At 48.2% G+C, this 21,493-nt stretch overlaps 1 protein-coding gene across 1 annotated transcript in view; it reads right to left on the bottom strand.

The window, feature by feature from the left end:
• Window positions 1–368: 368 nt before the first annotated feature.
• The window catches only part of SEMA5B (semaphorin 5B), a gene marked incomplete at its 5' end in the record, with an annotated part of 98,285 nt that continues 77,160 nt past the window's right edge, over window positions 369–21,493 (bottom strand). Inside the window, 2 exon segments of the mRNA XM_006036643.2 lie at window positions 369–695; window positions 20,606–20,811. Of these exon segments, the coding sequence (XP_006036705.1) occupies window positions 540–695; window positions 20,606–20,811 (362 nt within the window).

Raw genomic sequence — 21,493 nt, 5'->3', positions numbered from 1 at the left:
CTATTTCCCATAACGGGAAAGGAATCATCCCACGGTCCCACTGCCCTGGAAAGTTACTTTTATAGAAACTTAAAAGAAAAGAATGAAATGTTCAAGTTGTTAGCACGATGGAGTCCCGTGCAGCTTGTCTTGTGAACTAAGTGCCATTTGGAGTACCTTTGCTATCGTATCGCAGGAAAGGTGCTCCTCACCGTAGAGATGTTTTTTGCTCTAAGCAGCTACCTGTTGAGTTTCTTTGAGTACACCTGTATGGTTTCCTTCTCCTGCATGGTGGAAACTTGCCGCAGCACATAGTCAGCTCCTTGGCAATTTGGGCCTGGACAGAAATGCTGATCTTCCAGCCTCGAACACTTGCAGCCAACTAAGCATTCTGCCCGCTTAAGGAGATGTGGTGTTTACAAGTAATACAGTAAACCCAAAAAAAAAGGCCCTACTGTACAATATTTACATCTAGAGACTGGGCCAATATTTGGTCCATAAACCCAATTAAAAAAAATTCATATAGGAATGGATCCAGTCCTTGCATGATCTGTCCATCATCAGCTGTTGGTAAAGGTCCTTCCAGGGGAGGCCTCAGGCCTGTAGTCATATTTATTCAGTGTACTGGGGTAGTAGGTAGTAGTGTACACGTTGGTTTGCTGCAAGGGGTAGAAGTTGGTTCTGTCATCGGGTATTAAATTGTTCTTGTTAAGCGTCTGTAAAAGGGGAAAAGAAAGTGCGTAGATACGTTAACGCTGCCTTGGCAATGCATCCTTCCTATTTCCAGATTAGCACCCTCTCTGCTGCCTCCTCCAACACGTTCTCCACTCCAGCCACTAGCACCTTCCCTCCGTCTGGGAGAGCAAGATGGGTGGATACCATTCATATGGCTTCCTTTAGGGAGTGATGCTGTGGAGGGACCCGCAGCTCCTGCCATCCTACTTTGGTGGATCTGTGCTCAACCACTACCAGAGTCAGGACCCAGAGCCTTCTCCAGAGACCCAGATTCTCCTAGTAGGTGGCATGATGTCTGATCATCATCGTCACACATGCTGGGCCTAAACAATCAGGGCTTAGCAATTAATGATAGCACTGCAACCTATCCCCTTCCAACGTTTTTTTTTTTATTTTACAGCCTCCAGCTGCCTCTCATAGCAGTTGCCAAACTGGCCCTTCTTTTTCCCTTTGGCAGAGCAGGTGCACATTTACCTGGTCTCCATCTCCACTGGTAGATATCCAGGTTTGGACCCCCCGATATTAAGTGTGTCACTTCTGTAAGCTACAGTATAAGTAACAAGTCAGGGTCACTTTGTGAAAAAAAAAAAAAAAAAAACCGACTAAAGAAATTTAACAACCGAGAAGCACGTGTGGTCAATAGCAACCGAAACAAGAGCAACGTGAATGCACCTTTTCCCATCAGAAACCAGGAACGGGCAGAGGGGGTCTTGTCTTCCTCTTATTATGGACTTGCTCATGTTCATGACACCAGATACTGTATTCCCTCCCCTCCCCCGGGTATAAAACTCATTGGCATGTCAGGCGTTACCAGTGTAAAATGGTCAAGTCCAATGTTGGAGGACGTGAGAGCTCTTAGATTCAGCGATTCATAGATATTTAGGGTCGGAAGGGACCTCAGCAGATCATCGAGTCCGACCCCCTGCCTACGGTCGGACTTAGCTGCTTTATGTCTTAGGGGCAACCTCATTTCAATCACGGGAGGCACCTGGTTGTACTTTCCGAAGCCTGCTCCCAGCATTTCACTCTCACGTGACCACATGCCTAATATCTCTCACCTGAGTACCTCCCTCCGTCAGCATCCTCCTCCTCCTCTTGTTGAGACGCTACACAAGGTCTATGCCCCACGTACAGCCTTAAAAAAGGTGCTCAGTTCACGGGGCAGGGGGTGTCTGTGATTGTCTAGCTCAGCATCTGGCATGCAATCCCACCCATTTAAGAGCCAGGGAGCGGATCAGTGGCTAAGTAGGAGTAGGAAAGGAGGCAAGGATGCCTGAGTCTCGCTGCTGAGTGCTATTGCCTCCCTAAGTGACATAATCTCTGTTTTCCTACAGGGACACCACAGTCATTTCTTCCTGCCAGGCGCAAAGTGATGATTAACAGCTGATGTTCAAAAGCATGAAGGACCCAACAGCATCACCAACTACCTTACTCATGAAACCAATGTTAAGCACATCAGTGGTATCCATTAAACACGGCTTTGTGCGACTACGGGTGGCAGCACCAGGCCCGATACACCTGGCAAATGTGATTGGAATAGGCAGCACTACTGTTTTCAGTGCACAAGTGAAAGCTGTAAAACCCGTGTGTGCCTCCGCCTCGTATCCTGTTCAAGCAACCTTAGCAGACCGAGGCAGGAAAACCCGATTCCTTCTACCTATATACATTTCGGCAGCAGTGGGGTTCATCATCGGTAGTCAATGAGCTGCCACGAGAGGCTGTGAGTTAAAGAACCATCCAGGATGTAGGAGGAAAGACTCCTTCGAGGCAAAATGACCCACAGAAGAAAGGAAGGTACTGCAGGTGAGAATATGCAAAGGAAAAGCATTTGGCAGGCAAATGTCTGAGACTGATTCACTTCTGAAACATTCATCTGAGCTGGTTTAACCCAAGCACACACCCAAGAGCCATGATTACCTGTGCTGGCTACAAATGCATGTGGAGTTTTTAGGGAACCGGCTCCCTGAACAAATTCACTTTCTCCTGCCTAACAAATGGAGTCCCTCTCTGTTGCATTCACCTGTGCACAGCCCACACGGGTTGCAGAGATGGGCTCCTAGTCCATCAGCTGTGGAGCGAAATGGTCATTTGGAGATGATCCAATCTAACTTGGCCAAGGGCTGAGAATCCTTTTGGCCCTTTGAAATGAAATGCCGGGAAATGCCATGCTTTGCTTCCCATGATCCAAAGAAATATTAAAATAACAACTCAAGAAGTTAGGTCCAGCACGTGTTGGTCACATCACGGGGCCGGGAGTGAGGGAAACAGGGCTCTATTTTCTGGCTCTGCCACTGGCTAGGAGTCCTTGGGAGACTCGGTTTCTCTCATCTGTAGCATGGGGATAAAAATGCTGACTTGCGCTGGTGAAATGCACTTGACATGTGCACCGTATGGTATGGCCAGTGGACTCGGTCTTGGTTACTACATGACAACTGCTATTTCCTATTCCACAGCAGAATGGTTTGGACGCCCTGGATCCCTCTTTGAAGTCTCTGGGTTTACCTCGGGACCGTGTACAACGCCATGCTCCAGGCCGCTGATTCCCATTGCAGGAGAATGCAGCGAATTCCCCCACTACCTTGCTCCATGCCACCGCATTCACAACTGCGCGCAATGAATGTAACGCATCGCTGGACCCACTCAAGTGCACAGCACAGCACAGGCATAAATGGGCAAGAACACAAATGAGTGCAGAGAAAACCAGGGAAGCCAACTAGGGAGCTGCCTCCGAACTGACCAATTATTGCACCGAGAAACCTCCCGTGTCTTGTGGGTTGCGTGGACATGTTGCAGAGGAAGCTGAAGGCACGGGGCAGCAGGGGATGGGTGACAATCCCAGAGCAATGCTCTCAGGTTAGCTGGGTCACCTCTCTGAAGTGTTAAGAGGAGAGCTAGGCCTGGATCAAGACTTGCCACACATAGGATGTGTTTCATTGCTACGACTTAGAAAGTTTTCTGAGCAGTCGCACAGTAATGCTTGCTACGATCTAAATAAAACGTCCTAAGGGTTGGCGTCATGTGCTGGCTGCAGGGGCTGGGACCAACAAAGGGCTGTTTGTCAGTCCCAACCTCCCCCTGCCTGTGCACTGGAGTCTCCTGACTGTACTGCTTCCGTGGAGCAGTCAGACGTTAGCTCAACACGTGCTAGGTAGTGTGACCTGGAGATACTCCTCATGGGGAGAGTCCTGGCTTTGCTGTGCTATGATGGCGTTTAGCACATGTTCTGCTGCTTTAAACTACTGGATGCTTGCATTTGCAGTACAGTTAGCACGTCCTAAGTGTAACGTGTGACAAGGCCCTCAGACCGAAGCATCCCTGATGTTTCGTGGTGTTTGATCCCTGTGGCTCAAGCCTGTCTCCAGCGGAGCACAAAACCCACAACAGCCCATTTCTTTGGCCTTCAGCTGGAAAGTGGTAAAACTATCAGGATCTTCTGCAATGCTTTAAATCAAGCCCACAAAAGCAGGCTTAGCATTTAATTAGCAAGATTTGCAGTTTTCTCTCTCCCTCCTCTTTACTTTTCTATAGCACTTAGTTAGGAGACAAAAAAAAACAACTCCTCACAGCTGTTTCTTTGCTCTCTCTCTTTTTTTGATGGCGGGCCTTATATCTTTGGGAAACCCCTTTATGACAATGTTTTAAGGGAATTTATATTGCAATTAGCTGCAAAGAATTTGTCTCCAGAAATATTGAGATGACAGAGTGAGGTCTAAATGGACATGATCGATGTGCAGGGCCTTAGTGTTTTCCAGCACAAACTTACTGCCGGTCTTCTTTTAATACATAAATAGATGATTAGGCTCCTAGGCGTTGGAGACTGCTTGATATTTTGCAAGAGAGGGAATGAAATGGCAGTGAATTTTAGAGGCCCACATGCACAGGTCTACAGTTAGATCGCTGTTGGTGGCCTCTGGTGGTGTTTTACTCTATGGTTTAACCCTTACTCACTTCCCTTCTCTGATAGACAGGGTTGGGAGACCATGGCACTCCCTCAAGAGCAACATCTCTCACTCAGCCCCATCCAGGTGGGGCATCAGATTGATGGACCAAAGTTAGCCTCTAGGTCCTGAACTCAATGGAGTTGTGCTAGGGAAAAATAGGGCCCACTCCCTGCAGAAAGGTATCAGTATGTCTGGTGATGGCAAAGGCAAGAGCAATCGTGAGCATGGACTCCCAGCACAGAGTGGATCACAGCCCAGCTGCTATCTCCCCTGGGCACCCTCCCCTCTGGGCAACATCGGTGCGAGCTCTCAGCATCCCGGTGGCCGAGGAGCAGCTGCAGAAAGCCGTAAGCTTGTGCACTGCAGGGGAAAGTGCACTGAGCGATCAGCTGTATCAGCAAAGCCACGTTATCATTTCTGGCATCACCTCCATTTGCGAGTCTATCCATCAGGGGTCTGCATCCAAGAACTCCTCAGCAGATGGCTTGCCAGCCACACATGCTAATCCACCCACAACCCATTACTCAAGGGCACACACAAGAATTTAAACCTTTCTCTAGAAGGTTTTTTATTACATTGTTTTGGCATGTGAATAAAATGCAAGCAAAGAAGACTCTCTTGTCCTAGGAACAGGAATATCAAACAGGGATGCAGTCAGAAAAATGAAGAGAGTTTCTACTGCGACAACTAACTGTAGCATTTTAACATACTGCGCGTCAGCCAAGTTAAAGGGCCCGTGTCCAATCAACTGGGCACTAGGGCTGTGCAAAATTTTGCCGGCAGTTTTGTTTCAACGCTGTTTTGACTCATTTCAAGCTCGAAACAGCAAAATCGAAACGAAACAGAGAGCTTTGAAAATGCCTCGAAACGAAATGAGGCAAGTCGAAACGTTTAAAAAATTTCAAAACGTTTCGAGTTTCAAAGCTCAAGCTGGGCTTGCCTGCAGGGAAACAGAAACTAAAGTAAGGAGAGGGAGGGGGAAGGCGGGGAGGGGGGAAGGAGCGCTCTCATTATTGACTGCGTAGCTGGCCGGTGACTGTCATCCTTCCCTGAGGTCCCTGCCGATCCCAGTGCTCTGGGGGAGGGATGGAAAAACTGCATAAAAGGCAGCATCGTTTGAACTGCCTTGCTTTCTGCCTTGGGGTCAGTTGGGTGAGGGTGTACCTTAACACACACACGGTGTCACCCACCCATGTCACGAGTTTTGCCTGTCAGCAGCCAGAGGTGCAGGGCCCCAGAACCCAGACTCCCCCTGCACCCATCTCCTTGACAGCTGGCAGGTGTCCTGGCCTCAGCAGGGGCCACCATCCCTGCAGCTTTTACCCCGCTGTGCCTTAACACACACAGGGTCACCCATGTCACGAGTTTTGCTTGTCCGCAGCTTGAGGTACAGTTTCCCAGAAACCCCTGCACCTATCTCCTTGAAACTGGGCAGGCTTTGTGCCTTCAGAAGGGGTTAGCATGCCTGCAAGTTTCATCCAAGTCAAGCCAGAAATGACAAAGTGATAGGCTGCTTCGAGCTTCCCCGTAATAGCCTATGGGCGAAACGTCGAAACAGCGTCGAAACAGCGAAAGTTGTTTCGACGAAATGAAACAGAACAGTGGTTTCAAATCAAAGAGAAATTCGAAACAAAATGCTGTTCCGTCGAAACGCAAGTCAAAATGGAACAGTGCCGTTTTGCACAGCCCTGCTGGGTACAGCTTAACACTGCATCTCCCACAGTGCATAGAAATTCAGAAGCCACGTGCAAAATTCAGTGAAACATTTTAAAAGCTTCCGGGTGCTACCAGAAAATCTCTGCATCTAGTGTTGCAACCTCTGATACATAAATACATGTAATTCCTACACACATCGGTTCAACCAAGCTGATGTGCCAATAACAGTGTCTACTGCTGAACATGATTAGCATCAATGTCTACCGGTATGTGTTCTATATCTTGTTCATTTATTAGTGATGTTTTTAGGCTGAGGGAATCATTCAGATTTTCCACGTATGAAATCTCTTGCCCACCATGCCAAAAATTTGTGCCCTTGCTCCAGGGCATTAAGTCATAATCCATTAATGCAGTTGATTAAATTCTCCCAGCAGGATCAGCCCATAATCACACCTAACAATAGAGACATTCCAGTACTAGTCCTCTTCAACCTCAGAAACAATGCCGTGTATGGCCTGATTGGGCATTTGTTCTGTGACAAGTAGAGCAGATGATATAAATTCAGTTTTAAGTAAGAAACTGTCTAAACTCCAAATATCAGCTAGAAAAAAGGCACAGATTTTTCACTGCATCTTTCGACTGGCTTTAATGAAAACAGTGTTTTCTTAAATAAAGATTGAGTGTTTTCTTTGGGTAAATGATTGATGGGAATGCAGGGATCTGGGTTTGACGTCCCAGGGTGGCACTTCCTGTCTTATGTTCCTATATAGCCAAGCCCTCGGATACCACCGCACCTGCTCCGAGTAACTGTTCAATGTTCCCACCTGGCCAGCATTAAATCTGCCTTTAGACAACAAGGAACAGACCTAGACCGTACATGTGACAAGGCTATCAAAATACCCCCCTGTAGCCTGCACCAAGACAAAAAGAAACCCCCTTGTGACTGCACACCGCTGGTGGCCACCACCCACCCCGCGCTGGCACCAATCACCAGAGTCATCAAAGGACTACAACCTGTATTCAACAGGGATCAGCCCGTGAGAGAAATATTCCCAGCCCCTCTGCTCCTGGCCCAACTCATCCTTAGAGGAAAACTCCCCACTGTCCAACAGGCATCAAGTGGGACATAGCCTTGCCTTGGTCAGAAACACTGACCCTGTCAACACATCTCCATTGCTGCTACGATCAATGCCCCCCACACCATGAAACCGTCAAGCTCCCTGGTTCCTACATGTGCCTTTCCCAAAATGGGGTGCATCTGATCCAGTGTATCTAAGGCCTTCATGGCAACTACACACCAGACTGAACTACGCACCAGAATGAACTCGCGTAGAGAAATTATAAGGGACAAAAACACACGTACACCATTAGGAGCACATTTTTCATGGCACAACCATTCCTTCTCTGACCTCGCCATCCTTGTGCTCAAGGGAAATCTACCTAACTGGTTGAAAAGGAGAAACTGGGAACAAGAATTCAAAAGCTAGCTGGACACTCCCAATCAAGGGCTTAACACGTATAAGGACTTTATGTCTCATTAAAACCTACCTGATTCCCCAATTCTCCCCACGCATAAAAGGTGAGAATGACTCTCCTCCTTTTGATAGGCCTTCATGTCCCGGTAATCAGGTCCTTTTCTTCTGCTAATTGTTTGTCTGCTACCCTGGGAATTTCTTTCCCTCCTCCTACAATTTATTTTTTTTTATAACTATGCTGTGGTGGGCGTTCACTGCTCAGACCTGATGAATGATGTCTTGTATTTGAAAGCTTGTCTGACTATCCCAGCCATGCAGTTGGTTCAATAAAAAGTATCATCCAAAGAAATCTTTGCCTCTTGCATAATTCCTGGACCAACATGGCTACATGACTATAACACTATCTAGTTAGAGAGACACTCTCCTACTGTATATAAACCACCAAAACCAGACTAAGAATGATACAGTGGCAGTGTTTCCAACGTAAGGACAATGCTTTTAGGCCTTGTCTAGTCTCTCATTTGGTAGTTACTTCACATCTGCTCAGGTCTCTCAGCTGATCAGCTTTTTCCCCCCTTTTGGGGGGATACTTTAGAGTCCTGGGGGAAGATGTATACCCAATACAAAGAGTTACAGTCCCAATAGAGCAGGGGTGGGCAAAATGTGGCCCGGGGGCCGGATGCAGCCTGCGAGGCCATTCTATCCAACTCGTGTGGCCCCTAAAAAATTTAGAAAATTAATATTTATCTGCCCCTGGCTGCCTGTCATGCGGCCCTCGATGGCTTGCCAAAACTCAGTAAGCAGTCCTCTGCCCAAAATAATTGCCCGTCCCTGCATTAGAGTCAGCAGAGCCATGACAATGATGCTGGCTGTATAACTGCCCCAACACTTTTTCTGTCAGATGATGACATTTCACAACCAGTCTCTCTTACATAGTGCAGATGTTCTTAGTTAGGTGACCCCCCACCTCCCCCAGGGCAGCTCGTATCATCTGTGGGTAAATAGCCCTCATTTTTATCTACTCACTGGGCACATCTACACATGCACTTTAATGCACATTATTCTATTTTAATGCACATTAAAGCATCACAAAAAGCCATGCTCTTTTGCTAATACACATTAAAATAGACTAATGCACCCTTTTTCTAGTACCTCACAATGGTGTTACTAAATTTAATGCACATTACCTAAAGCGCATTAATGAAGGTGTAGATGTGCCCTCTAATTAGGTTTCATGCCATAACACCTACCGCCTTCCCAACTGGAGTTACATCCAGAAGATCCTTGTCTTGGGTCATCGCATGAACAGATAGGAAGATGCCTCCAGCCTCAACAATATATAATCTAGATCTCTTTTTAAATTAAAAGCACATCTGTCCTCAAATGAGTTGCCCTGGGATGACCTGTCCCATCAGCACGGCAGCCTGTCCCAACATCTCTAGGCTTGGTCGTTCACGGGGCAGTGGATTTAGGCAACAGGCCTGAATCAGTGCTTCAACATGAAGGTGACTGGACTGCTTTTATGAACAGGCAGCAGCGCACTATTTCAGTCAGTCCTCCCAATGGCCAAATTAGAGCTGTACCCTTGTAGGGCTCAATCCTGCTTTCAGTACCAGCAGTAGCAAGATTCCTACCAAATTCTGGTAGGCAAAGTTTGGCCCTAAAAGAGTGAAATGGGAGCTCCCATGCTCCCTAGGAAGAGGATCCAACCTCTTGCAGTAGCAGAGAACAAAATTGCCACTCCTTATTTATGGTAGGAAAAGTGAGAGGAAGAAGGGAATCGTGCAAAACATCTCATATCCAACCCTTAATCCGGTCTTGTATCCTTCCAGGTTCCCCCTGCCCTGAACCAGCAGTGAATCAGACTGCGCTCTCCATTCGGGTCCTTTGTATGCTTGAAGGAGCGAGCCATATCCTTCTTATGAAAGAAGTTCCTCTCTGTCACAGCCAAATAGGTGGGAACTTTTGAAATGCATTGACAAAAATTCCCCATGGACCAGAACTTTGCGGGACATTTCAAACCTTGGAACGAAACTCAACCAGCCAATCTGGGAATAATTAGCATGAAAACCAACTAAAAGATAAAGCATACGACTAACATCCCATCTGCTGGTATTCAACATCCCCAACAAAACAAACACGCTAGCCACCCACACTTCTTTTCCCCCTCTCTCATAAACCAGTTGGCTTAACATTGTTCTTCTTCTCATCCTATGCATTACTACTGATCCTGGCAATACAGACTGATGCTGGAAAGAGGCTTTGGAAGCCCATCTATTTAACTCCAGGCTATAAAAAGAAAAAGGTTTGGTGGTTTTGGCATCCCTTTTTCAAGCCTCACTTAAAACCTTAGTGCCTGACACAGCAAAGGATGAAACCTTGGTCCAAATGAAGTGATATAACTTCCGCTGACATCCTGGGAATCGGCATTTCTTCCTTGGAGCAGCTCCACTGAATTCAATGAGACCATGGCAGCGTAGAAATGGAGGCTGGGGCCTTGTTGCCTATGTCCAGAACAGGTGTTTCCTATTTGAAAAGCGAGGCAAAATGGCTTATGAAACTATCACAGCCTGTTTTTCCTAATGCAGCCCATCTTCTGTGCGCCTGCATTTGAGATGGGGAGATCTTTGTTCCCTGCGGTTGCTAAATAAATCAAATAATAATCACGGTAGTGGCAGAGCCATAGATGTGCTCAGGCTAATAATTAAACAAACCAATATTCGGCTAGGAAAATAATATTAATACTTCGCAATTATGCAGCGGTCAAAAAAAAAGTGGCTAATTAATCCTTGCACAAAGAGGTACGCAGTGTTGCTGAGCGTGCAGAAACAGAGACACAGGGAAGTGAAGGTCCCGATTCAGCAAGCATACGCTTAACTTTAAGCTTGAGGCGTATGGTGATATATTCCTTACGCAGCAAGAGTAACAAGTCAGCGGATCTAGGCACATGCTTAAAGTGTTAAGGATCTTGCTGAACAGGCCCAAAATCCCAACGCCAATGGGAGTCCTTCCACTGCCCTCGATGAGTCCCCTTCCCATCTCCTCTCTGCAGCGTTGGTGGTTGCTGCTGTAGCTCTCACCATGGACACGTACAAAACAGGTGACAATTCCTGCCCCAGTAACCTGACTCCACGTTACGTCGGCAGGCTGAGGATGCTCAAAAAGTAGCACGTGCCATGGCTGTCCCTGCCTCAGCCGCGCTGTGCTGATACACACCAGTGGTTCCTAGTGACAGCCACGGGCAGTGGTCTGCAGCTGGTCCACAGATCACACCCATCCCACATCCTTTACAAAGCTTGCAGCGAAACGCTGGGGTGGTCCAGAAAAAAATATCAGGGCTGGTACTAGTCCAGAAAGTTTGGGCACGCCAGATGCAGGCCACCTCCTCCCCTGCTCGGCGATGTGTCTGGGCGGCCACCCATTTCCTCTGCCCTTACAACACGCTGCAGAGACATACCTAAGAGTCTGTCTAGCCCAGGAAAGCTTCCCTGCCTTGGCGTAGCTCCGCTGCTGCAAGCAGCTCTGATGTACACACGCCGCGCCACGGCAGCTCTCCACTGCATGCCCAGGGCGAGCCGTGCGGAAAGGTGCCAGCCCCAAATATGCTGCCACGGTGCATTCTGACCGAGGCTTGCAAAACCATCATTACACCGGTGCCAAAAGAGAAAATGCAGTATAGACAGGGCCTAATTTGCCATCTGCTACCTCCCCCCGGCCTCTTAAAGCCTTACTGCTTTCCACGTACCCCCCTCCCTTCAAATAGCCGCCTTCTGATTACTTCCCCCACCCCTGCTGTGGTGTGCTTTCCTCCCCCGGGCTGAATCTCACCTTGTGACGCCCTCTCTGCATTGCTAACCTCCCCGGTCCTTGTCCAGAGTTTCTTTCTCTTGACACCTCCCATTTTAGTACCTTCCACTCGTTCCATTAACGAGCTGATCGCACCTTCTCCGAGACCATTAATAAAGATGTTATCTAAAGCTAAACTTCAAACCAGTGCCCCAAAAGACCCCTCCCTACACCGCAGCATGTTGCCATTAATCACTGCTTGAAGCTTACGGCCCCTCAGCCGGTTTTCAATCTCCCTTGTCTGTGTCAATTTGAGCGCGCTCGCTGAAGAAAATGTTGTAAGCAAGCGCTCTGATAGCGCGCGGGGGTGAATGGAGCGGTGCCAATTTGCAGGAGAGGAGGATCTCACCCTGCAAGGGACGTCCCTGCTGCATTCCCTTCAGCCGCCAAGCCTGCAACTCAATTCAAGGAGTGATCAAGTTTGATTTTCTCCTCATCAGCAGCCGAGTCCCGGGCGAGCTGTCAGTTCCGCCCAAGCACCCTTCATTTCAGCGGAGCATTTGATACGGCGCTTCTCCAAAAAATTAATTCAAATAGGCCCTCACGTGCACAGTGACGTGGCTTGGCCCCCGTGGGTTTGCATAGGTGTTACGGGGAGCAAAGCTGGCCAGGTCCATTCATTTCACCTGGTCTCATTCTGGACAGTGAGTCCGATTCAGCCAAGGGCTTCCATCCAAGGTGCCTGTAGAGGATTCAAGCCTCACTTTTCCAAACTGGGATGGATTTAAGCACGTACTGAATGGTGAGAACATGCTCTGTGAAACAGAGGCCCTACGGAGATGCAGTCTTGCCCCCAAATCTAGGAGGCCTTACCCACCTGGAATTAGGACAACCGTGAAACCAACTTTATTAGCTCAGCAGCGATTGAACGAGCCAGGCAGGAACGGCATTGTCTGGGCTTCTCCCTTTAATGCTTTGCCCTGCGTTTGCATGCAGCAGCGCTGGGGTTTTGCCTACAATTCCCATGAATTTTCATAAGCAAACACCCGGTGTTGGGGCTGCCCCTGAGCTTGTTCTCAGGGCATACGCTCCATCCAGAGCTTGCAGATTTGCCTATTCCCCTGTACAGCATTAGTGAGGATGTGCAGGCAGCACAAATCCTTCCTGGGGACTCCCCCCATACAGAAGATCCCCGGCGGTGGGGGAGAGACACCCACAAGGCGAACTCGAGGCCAAACCCACTTGGGACAGGAAAGCGGTGGGGAGGAGATGGAGAGGGCGCCACACTCCAGTAATCGTGCTGTAGCCCACCCGCAGCCGCCCTGAGTGTGCCCAGGCTGACACGGTGAGGCTGCCCTCTCTGAGTAGGATCAAATGCCTGACACCTGGCCCCGAGTCTCTGACCCCTCGTTCGTAGAAGTGGCACTCCTCATTATCCAGGCTTATGATGACTGTGATTATTACGACAGTCACCGAGGCATTCAGCGATCCAAAGTCATAATGTAGTCTCCCTCCAAATGCATCTAAGGGCTTGTGCTTTCTCTGGTATTTACTGCTCCCCTTATTCCCAAAGCCCTTCTCATTTCCCCAACACCCTTGGATTCACTCTCTGCCCTCGTGATTGCCCTTACAACTCCTGCAAAGCCTTACCCAATTCTCTGTGCGTTATACAGGCTCCAGGGGCAGTCCCGACTTCGCGGCTAGGACTGTGCTCTTCACTTCTGCTTCATGGCAGCAGCGAGGGAAGGACACCTTCCTTTTGTAGTGGCACAGGCAGCAGAGCCAAGGAAAAATAAGCATTGGCTTTTGAGATCATTTGAAGGGTGGGGACATAGCTGAGCAGCACTGATCCTGGCCTGGAGAAGGCCCATAGAATAAGCACCCAATACCCAGCTCAGTGTTGATACTCCCCTCTCTGTCCTCAAAGGGACCCGGCTCCTGTCTTTCACTCCGTTTTGGACTGCAGAAAAAGAATTGAGCGATTCTTCTGTTGTAAAAGACTCAAAAAAACACAGCAGAATGGTTTTGACATTGCAGATCCCTTTTTGAAATCTTGTGAATCATTTGCAGGGGCTTGCACAGCTAATATTGTGCCTTCAAAGGCTCTCGCGGCACCCTAGGGCTTCAGGGCACCCTGGTTGAGAATCAGGGGCATAAGGGGTATCTGCTTCTTTCCCAGACCTGAGGAAGGGCACCGTGCCCTGCAGCCCAAAGCTTGTTTAACACCTCTCCCAATTGCACAGCTGGTCCAATACAAGATATTCCCAAACACATTTTGCTTCTTGAATGCTTCCTTGGGCTATGTGGACTACGGCTACCAACACAATGACAGGTTTACATAGCATTTGAAACGACTAGACCAGGTAGTAGAGCAAGGGACTGCACCTAAGGTCATGCTCACAAGCCAATCCTCCCTGCAGCCCTGACACTGCGAGGTCAAGGACGCGTGAAAACCCGGCAGGGTGAGAAGGAACCAGCCAAGCTCACGGCAAGGTGGGGGAGCAATCCTGACAACCACAAGGGCCGGGGCAGGAGGAACTCGTGGGATTCCTGCGGCGCAACGGGCAAACGCCGCCTGTGAGATAACGGCGGGCCTGCATCGCAAACAAGAGTGGAAACCAAATGCCGTGGTGAGCAGTTGCTTAACATTGCAAGGGGGTGTTTTACCCCTGCACACTGGAACGACAAGATGGGCAACCCCAAACTGGTGGTTTTCACCACTCTTGAAGGATTTCTCCATGAAACGGAGGCCCGTGAAACAGCCCCTGGAGTCTGTGCTGCCTTCGGGGAATGACGCCTCTCTTAGAGACGAGAGCAAAGAAGACAGTCAGGTACGCTCCACTGCTCAATTTGACTGGACCCAATGAAACCAAAGGGGAGGGGAGGGGGAGAAGATACTAATAGATTTTGACTGAGCCACGCTGCTTAATCCTTTTTCCCCGTCAGTAAGCTTTCTTCCTTCCCTTCCCTAGCAGGCATTATGGAAATCAAGAGTTCCCGAAGCGATATTTGCAAGTGCTGGATCATACAATGAAGGGCACAGCGCTGCGCTGCCAATACAACCCCCTGCCCCTGCTATTCTTTTCCAAATAATACTATACTCATGGCAAGTGCTAAAAATATGTACTCTGCCATTCAAGCAGTTAATGCTCTTAAATGCCACTTTGTTCAGGGGAAATAGTCTTTGTTAAACATGAAATTCAGTGGGAACAAAATTTATGTTTCAATCTGATTTACTGTATTTTTTTTTTTGTTCCAGCTGATTACATCAGCTAAATCTCTCGCTAAAAAGCTACACAGCCAGGGCGAATGCTAAAGGGAAACCGTTGATAACTTTCTTGATTGGGTTGTGTTTCATCAGCTGTTGACTAATGCCTGAACTTTATAGCCCATTCATGGGGCTCAAATGATGCACAGTCAAGGGGGTCATTGAAATGAAGGCAAGCTTAAAGCATGATACGGCTGCATGTGCCGCGTTCACGTGGGAATAAATGGGTTTGCTGAGTTTCGGTGAAGTAGCAGCATATTAAGTGATAGGAGACTGCAGCCTTGAGTTTTGAGAGAGAGAGAGAAAAACAAATACCCACAGAGACCAAGAGTGATTAAGACAAACGTTTCTCCGGGGGGACTAGAAAGCACTTAAAGCTCATTTAAACTTGAGCCACCGGCTGCTTCCCTGCTTTAAAAAAGAGGCGTGATTTTCAGTAGCAGTAAAAATCAGCAGGCCCAAGAGAAAGAGATTTTAAAACCGAGACGGCCATCCATATCCCTCCACGCTCTCCCCCTTATCCCACGGTGGGAGGCTGCACCAGTCTCCAGGACCGGCGATTCCTCACGATCGATCACTGCAGAAAGGCAGGCGCCCCAGCTCAAAATCTCCAGGCTGATATTTCATTGCTGCAAATTACTCCGGGATTTCTAATCAACCGTAATAATGTCTGGCGTATTTTGCAGGGGCTGTCTTCGCCTCACTGGCTTTGGGGGACCCCAGCGGTGCTGTCTGCACTTGCTGAACAGTGTTTATTTTAGAGATTTTCTCAATGTATATGGATCCCAAGGGCTTTAATGGATTTTTTTTTTTCCATTGATGAGCAATTTCCAATGGCCGTGGTTTGCATTCAGTAGTCTGATTTTGTTTGGGCCGCTCTGATATTCCCAGACTTCTCCAAGCTCATTTGTAGTGGGCTGATGTCTTCTTATAAACTCAAGGCACCAGGGGAGCTATTAAACATTTACAGGTTTCTTCCTTTCAGTACAAGCCGAGGCCTGAAATCCTCACTCAGTTTTTCACTTGATCCCATCCCGTGTAAATCGCTTGTTGTAGTTAACAGAAATTTCCCCGTGAGCAACGACCGCAGGATTCAACCTTTAATTTGCAAAGGATACTGGTAGGGGCGGAGAGAAGATTGACACTGGAAGCCTTCTTGCCTGAGATGTCGCTACAGAAAGAGAAGCTTAATTGTGTCAGGTCTACGACGATGACCTCAAAATTAATCTTTGAGCTCCATTACAAACCGTTATGTCAGTGCTAGCCAGCTAAGAAGCAAATGTGCGGTGACTGGGGTATCTAAACCTGAAACCTGCGGGATAAGATCTGGATTCAAAAGGCAACAAACACATGTGAATCTTTTGGCTGACTTCAGTGGGATTTAAATGTGGCTGGATGTGCAGAGGCCTCTCCCAGGCACCTCTGAAACAGAGATCATGAGCGGGACATTCAAAACTTAGGTCTCTTTATTAATCAAGGATTCAGCACTAGGAAAAGGTTTACCCTGAGCCTTCAGTCCAGGTGCAGCTGCTCCCAGGGCTCCTCCTTGGAAGAGCTCAGCCCAGACCCTGGGTCCTCCTGCTTCTAATCCAAGATATCTCCCCCCGCTTTCATGCACCATTGGGCTACAGTGGGAGTCACTGGGCGCATCTACACATTCATTAATGTGTCGTAATAATGGAGCATTACTAATCACAGGTACTAACTTAATGCTAACTTAATGCTACTGCTCATTAGCGCTGGTGCACGCTTTTTAAGTGACACTAATGCACAATAAACCAATTCTACGGTACACTAGCGCATTAGCACGGTTTTTTCGTGCCGCACCAATGCGCAGTAGAATTAGCCCACGGCAGCGGTTCCCAAACTGACAGATTGCGCACCACCAATTTAAAATGCCACCTTAAGTACCACCAGCAAATTTTCCAGTTCAACCTTAAGTACAGCCAGCACATTTTGGTCATATAAAATAATGATAATAAATCTGTTAACATGTGCGTCCCACTGGTGGTACCCGTACCACAGCTTGGGAACCGCTGGTGTACTGCACTGTTAGTGTCTCGTGTAGACATGCCCCCCGAGCAACACTTGAGATGAAGCCAAGTCCCCCGTAGGTTTGCTCTCCCCACTTCTAGTCTGGATTTAACTAATCAGCCTGGCGGTTGTGTAACCCAACCTGCCAAAATGGAAAGAAGAGCTAATTTTTAGTTCATTAGGCTCTTGTACGGCAAAGTCCTTGATTCCGTCAAAAGTACGGCATGAACTTTCACCGATTAACGAAACATGGAGTGCTTATTAGATGACCCCAAAGGTCCCTCCCTACAATTTATGAATAACAAAAGCAAAATCAACGTGTTGCTGAAAAATGCACATGGGTGAAATCTTTTCAAGCATCACAGCCAAAATATCTAATAACAGAAGTCCCAGTGTCCCTGATAAAGCAAGACGGAGAAAGGCAGTAGAAAAAATAAAGCATTCTTCTACAAATCACTGCCCTGGCAAGTTATCAACTGCATGATCAATAGGTCACCGTCGTCTATGATATTTGCATCTGATCTGAATTGTGCTGTTGCACTTGACTGTCCGACAAGGCTTGTAGCAGCTAACACTTCCTTCGTTAAGTCTGCCTTCATATAAAATTCACCTTGAATTACAATTCTATATTCGGTGCTGTGTATCTGAGCATAACTCTGTCAAACTTTCTGCTGCGCTCACCTGCTGGTTGGGGAGTAGAGATATTTCAAGATGAAAATGAAATAATGATGGTTGCAGAAGTCCTAGCAGTATCAAAGAAGATGGGAAATAATAGAGCTGTGCCTATTCGTTGCCTTGTGTTAGCATCCCATCAATATGCATTATTGGTTTCTTTCACTGCAAAGCAGCCTACTGATCATACATCGCCTTAATCTTAGATTTCATTAAGGCTTACCGACATACACACTATTTTAAGTCTAGTCAGACCCGACCCCACCCCACCCCCCAAAAAAAAACCAAAATGGGAATTTTCTTAGCATTTTGTTTTAACCGAAACCTTGGGATTCTGATATTTCCAATGTTTGCCTTTTGCTTCATATATGTAAACCTTGCAACGAGAGGCTGACGCAGCCAAAACCCTGGAAGACTCGCATGATTCAGGTGAGCATCAGCCATTCTATCAGTTAGAACTGGGGTGCCAAACTGGCCACACCTGGCTTGGGGGTCATCTGGCTTGTAGGGGTCCTCTCTGGCCAGATGACCGACCTCTAGATCCGAGCAACAGTGCTTCTCGCCACGGCCGTGCTGGTGTTGCTGCTGCTGCGGCCAGCCCCCAAGGAGTCATTGCTTCCCCTAACGCACACTGCCGCTGACATACGTGTAGTACTAAGTCCAAGGCTGTCGGACAGGCCACTACTAGGAGTTTCAATTAAAAATGTTTTATATGCAAAAAAAATATAAGGAGATTGTGTTTTACAGAAGGAGTGGTAAGTAGGGGAGCAAAGACATCACTTGCTGTGCAGGCTTCACACCACCTTGAAGTCCATTCAACCTTTTCGCACGGTATCATCTCACGTCTGTCTTAACAGAGACCCCTTTCAGCCTGAACTCTTAGTCCTGTTCTTCCTTTGTGTACATCAGCTATTCCCTAGATAATCCCTCCCTTGTCCTTTCCTCCTCCTAACAGGGGGCCCTCCTTTCTGGAAACCACCTTGCTTGCACTGCCTCTGCTTGGCTATCCCCCGCTTTAAGGAAAATGCTCTGCACTGGGTAATCCAAACCCTAGTCTAATGAACAGGCAGGCCCTCTACGCAACATCTAGAGAGAAAGCAATACCCTAACAGCTGTATTGCTCTTACTGCATGCTACCTCGAGCACTGGATCCATCAAAAACCCAGGTCCTTTTCTGATACCTCATTAGCCAGCTCTTTGCCATTTTCAACTATGCTTCACTTCCTTATTATTCCCACTCAACAACATCCCTACACACCTTCACATTTTATTATGCATTTGCCTAATCGATTGGGATTATTCTGGAAACACCTGCTTTTCTGAAGCTTAACCCCTCCCACCCACTATTTTGGTATCACCTTCAAGCATATTTTAGAGCTGTGGAAATACTTATGAAACTATTCAGACAGAGCCCTGCACGGACTCACGCTTTGCACGTTTCCAAGAAATTCCCACTTTTACTCCCATCCCTCTGCTCGCTGCCCAGGCTCAGGGCCGGTCCTGTGAAACCTTTACTCACACAAGCAGGCCTTACTTGCCTGAGTAGCCCTCTTGATTTGACCAGGATTACTCCCACACTCGACAGGATGACCCATGGGTTAGGAGTTTTCTGGATGAGATCCCCCCGTCCTTTCCAGGTCTCAATAATTTATTATCTACCCCCTATTTTGAGTGTACAGAACAATCCATCCTGGGAAGCTCGGTGGCAAAGCTTTCTGAAAACCCAGATATGTCTGTTGCTCCTCTCCTATCTAGATCAATATTTATTTAATTTGAAAAAGGAATCCAATTTGTGTGACATGATTTACTTTCCACAAATCCATGCCGACTCCCATTAGTATGCTGCAGCCTTATTAAGCTGCATGCAACTGTATCGTTAAACTGTCAGGAAATACATTTTTGAGGCTGCCTTTAGAAGCAGACAGCAGGAAACTCTGAGCTGAGGCCAGCAGTGCCCTGAAAAGAGGTGCTCAGTGCTGGCGAAGGCCACAACCATAGCTGCCGGCGGGGGCTGCAAAGAGTCAGGCTCCTTCTTGACATTCTTCTTTAAAACATCAGGATGGGATTTGTCTTTTTCCAACTCCCTGGTGCCCCGCTATTATCATTCGTGTTTGTATTGGGATAATGGCCAAAAGCCTGCATGAGGACTGGGGTCTCCTTGTGCCAAACGCTGCATGGTCCCACACAACTAACAGCCTACGCGCCCTAACCCTGCGCTGGGCTTCATGCAGAGTCCGGGGGGCTTGACATGGGAGCTGCTGGTACGTCTGCCTGCACGGTGCGTAATGCAGGGTCGTGGCTTAACTAGGACAGACAGATGAGCAGGAGTAGGCACATGCAAGCAAAAGGTCTGTGATAGTTAACTATCTTGGGGCAAGCATAAGAGGGTTTGTTTAACCTCCCAAACCGTCTTCCCTTCCCCAGTGCCTGAAAAGCAACCAGCTTCCAGCATGGCGACCCCCATCCCTTCCACCCAGCAGTCAGCTCTCCTGGCCCATAATGTACAGATTGCCCAGAGACGCCCCCCTTCACCTGGACTTTAGTGCAAGGCTCATTCGCCAACTGTTTCCATGCAGTCTCCAGTGCCTTAACCCACACCCTTGCTGGGGCCATGGCTAACGATGCATCGGAGATGCCGGGAGAGCTGGTGACTGTCACCCTCGCTTCCTTGAGAGTCCTGAATGCCAGACTCTCCTCCCTTTGCACGCACCGAGTAGTCTCGCCAACCCCAGCACAGCTGCCTGCACAGTAAAGTGCTGCCCAGAAGGAGTAAAGGGGGCAGAATCTGGCCCTTCAGTCTGCTGCCCTGCAAAGGGCCCCAGCAACTCTTTCCTCTGTTTCAATCCCCGGGTGCATTGAAAGACTTTCACATTGCTTTTCCACTCCTCTCATCCTACGTATCGGACCCTAACGGTGCGTCTGAGCGCTGCTCGTCCCGGTTCCTCCGAGGACAGGTGTATACGGCTAACACACATGCACGTATCTGCTCCATTCACGCCGGGGGATGAAAACAGAGGTGCACGGCCACTTCCAAGCTGCCGGCACGTCAAGCCGCCTACCTTGAACTCCATGGGGGTGTACTTCTCGTTCTTGGGGGTCGTGTTGCCTTTGTAATGGAGATGGTTGGGAGTGGTCGGGTGGATAACAGTCGACTCCTGGGACTGCCTCTGACAGCGCTGACAGTACACGTAGATCACAAACGTCAGGAGACTAGAGCCAAAGAAGCAGGAGACCCCAGTGGCAATCAAGTGGATGAGACTAAAACCTGCAAAGGAAATGACAAGCGATGCTATTTTTAAGGAACAGCCTTTCTCCCTCGCCTGACAAGACCACAGGTGCACATCAGAGCTATGACATCTCGGGCTCAACATTAATAAGCTGTTGAATCTGGAGTCTTGCGTTTTAACATCGACTGACATAATCTCCTCGCAAAAACCGGCCTCCCCAGCACTGCTCTGCCTCGTGAAGTTTAATGGGTTCATACACTGCTTTTTTCCCCCCTGTCTTTCCTCTCTCTCCATCTATTGGTATTGAAGCCAAACATTATGTTAAGCTGACAGCCAAAGAAATAAGGCATTCCCACAATACATATTAATGGGCTCCAAAGCACATATGTGTCATGGACATCAGGGGGGTAGAAAAACCGAGCGTCTCTCTAAGGGTAGAAGAAAAAAAAAAGTCCTCTGTGTTGGCTACTCAGAAATACCGAAGAGGGGAAATGGGGCAGGCAGGGGCACAACTTCTCCTCTCCTAATTTGTAACTTCTCCGGGGCTCAATGTTGTTTTCGGTGGGCCCGAAGGGCGCATTTGCACTGAACTGCTCTGTACGATTCCCAAGGTGCATGAGCACCGCTCACAGACCTGCGAGTAGGTCCGCTGGACAGATGAAGGGCATGGGAAAAATGACAGAGAAGAAAGGGGGCAGGGAGAAAAAACCAGCAGGACGA

The sequence above is a fragment of the Alligator sinensis genome, unplaced genomic scaffold, assembly GCF_000455745.1.
Source record: "Alligator sinensis unplaced genomic scaffold, ASM45574v1 scaffold1452_1, whole genome shotgun sequence".
Classification (NCBI taxonomy): domain Eukaryota; kingdom Metazoa; phylum Chordata; order Crocodylia; family Alligatoridae; genus Alligator; species Alligator sinensis.
This window is presented reverse-complemented; position numbering and strand designations above follow the sequence as displayed.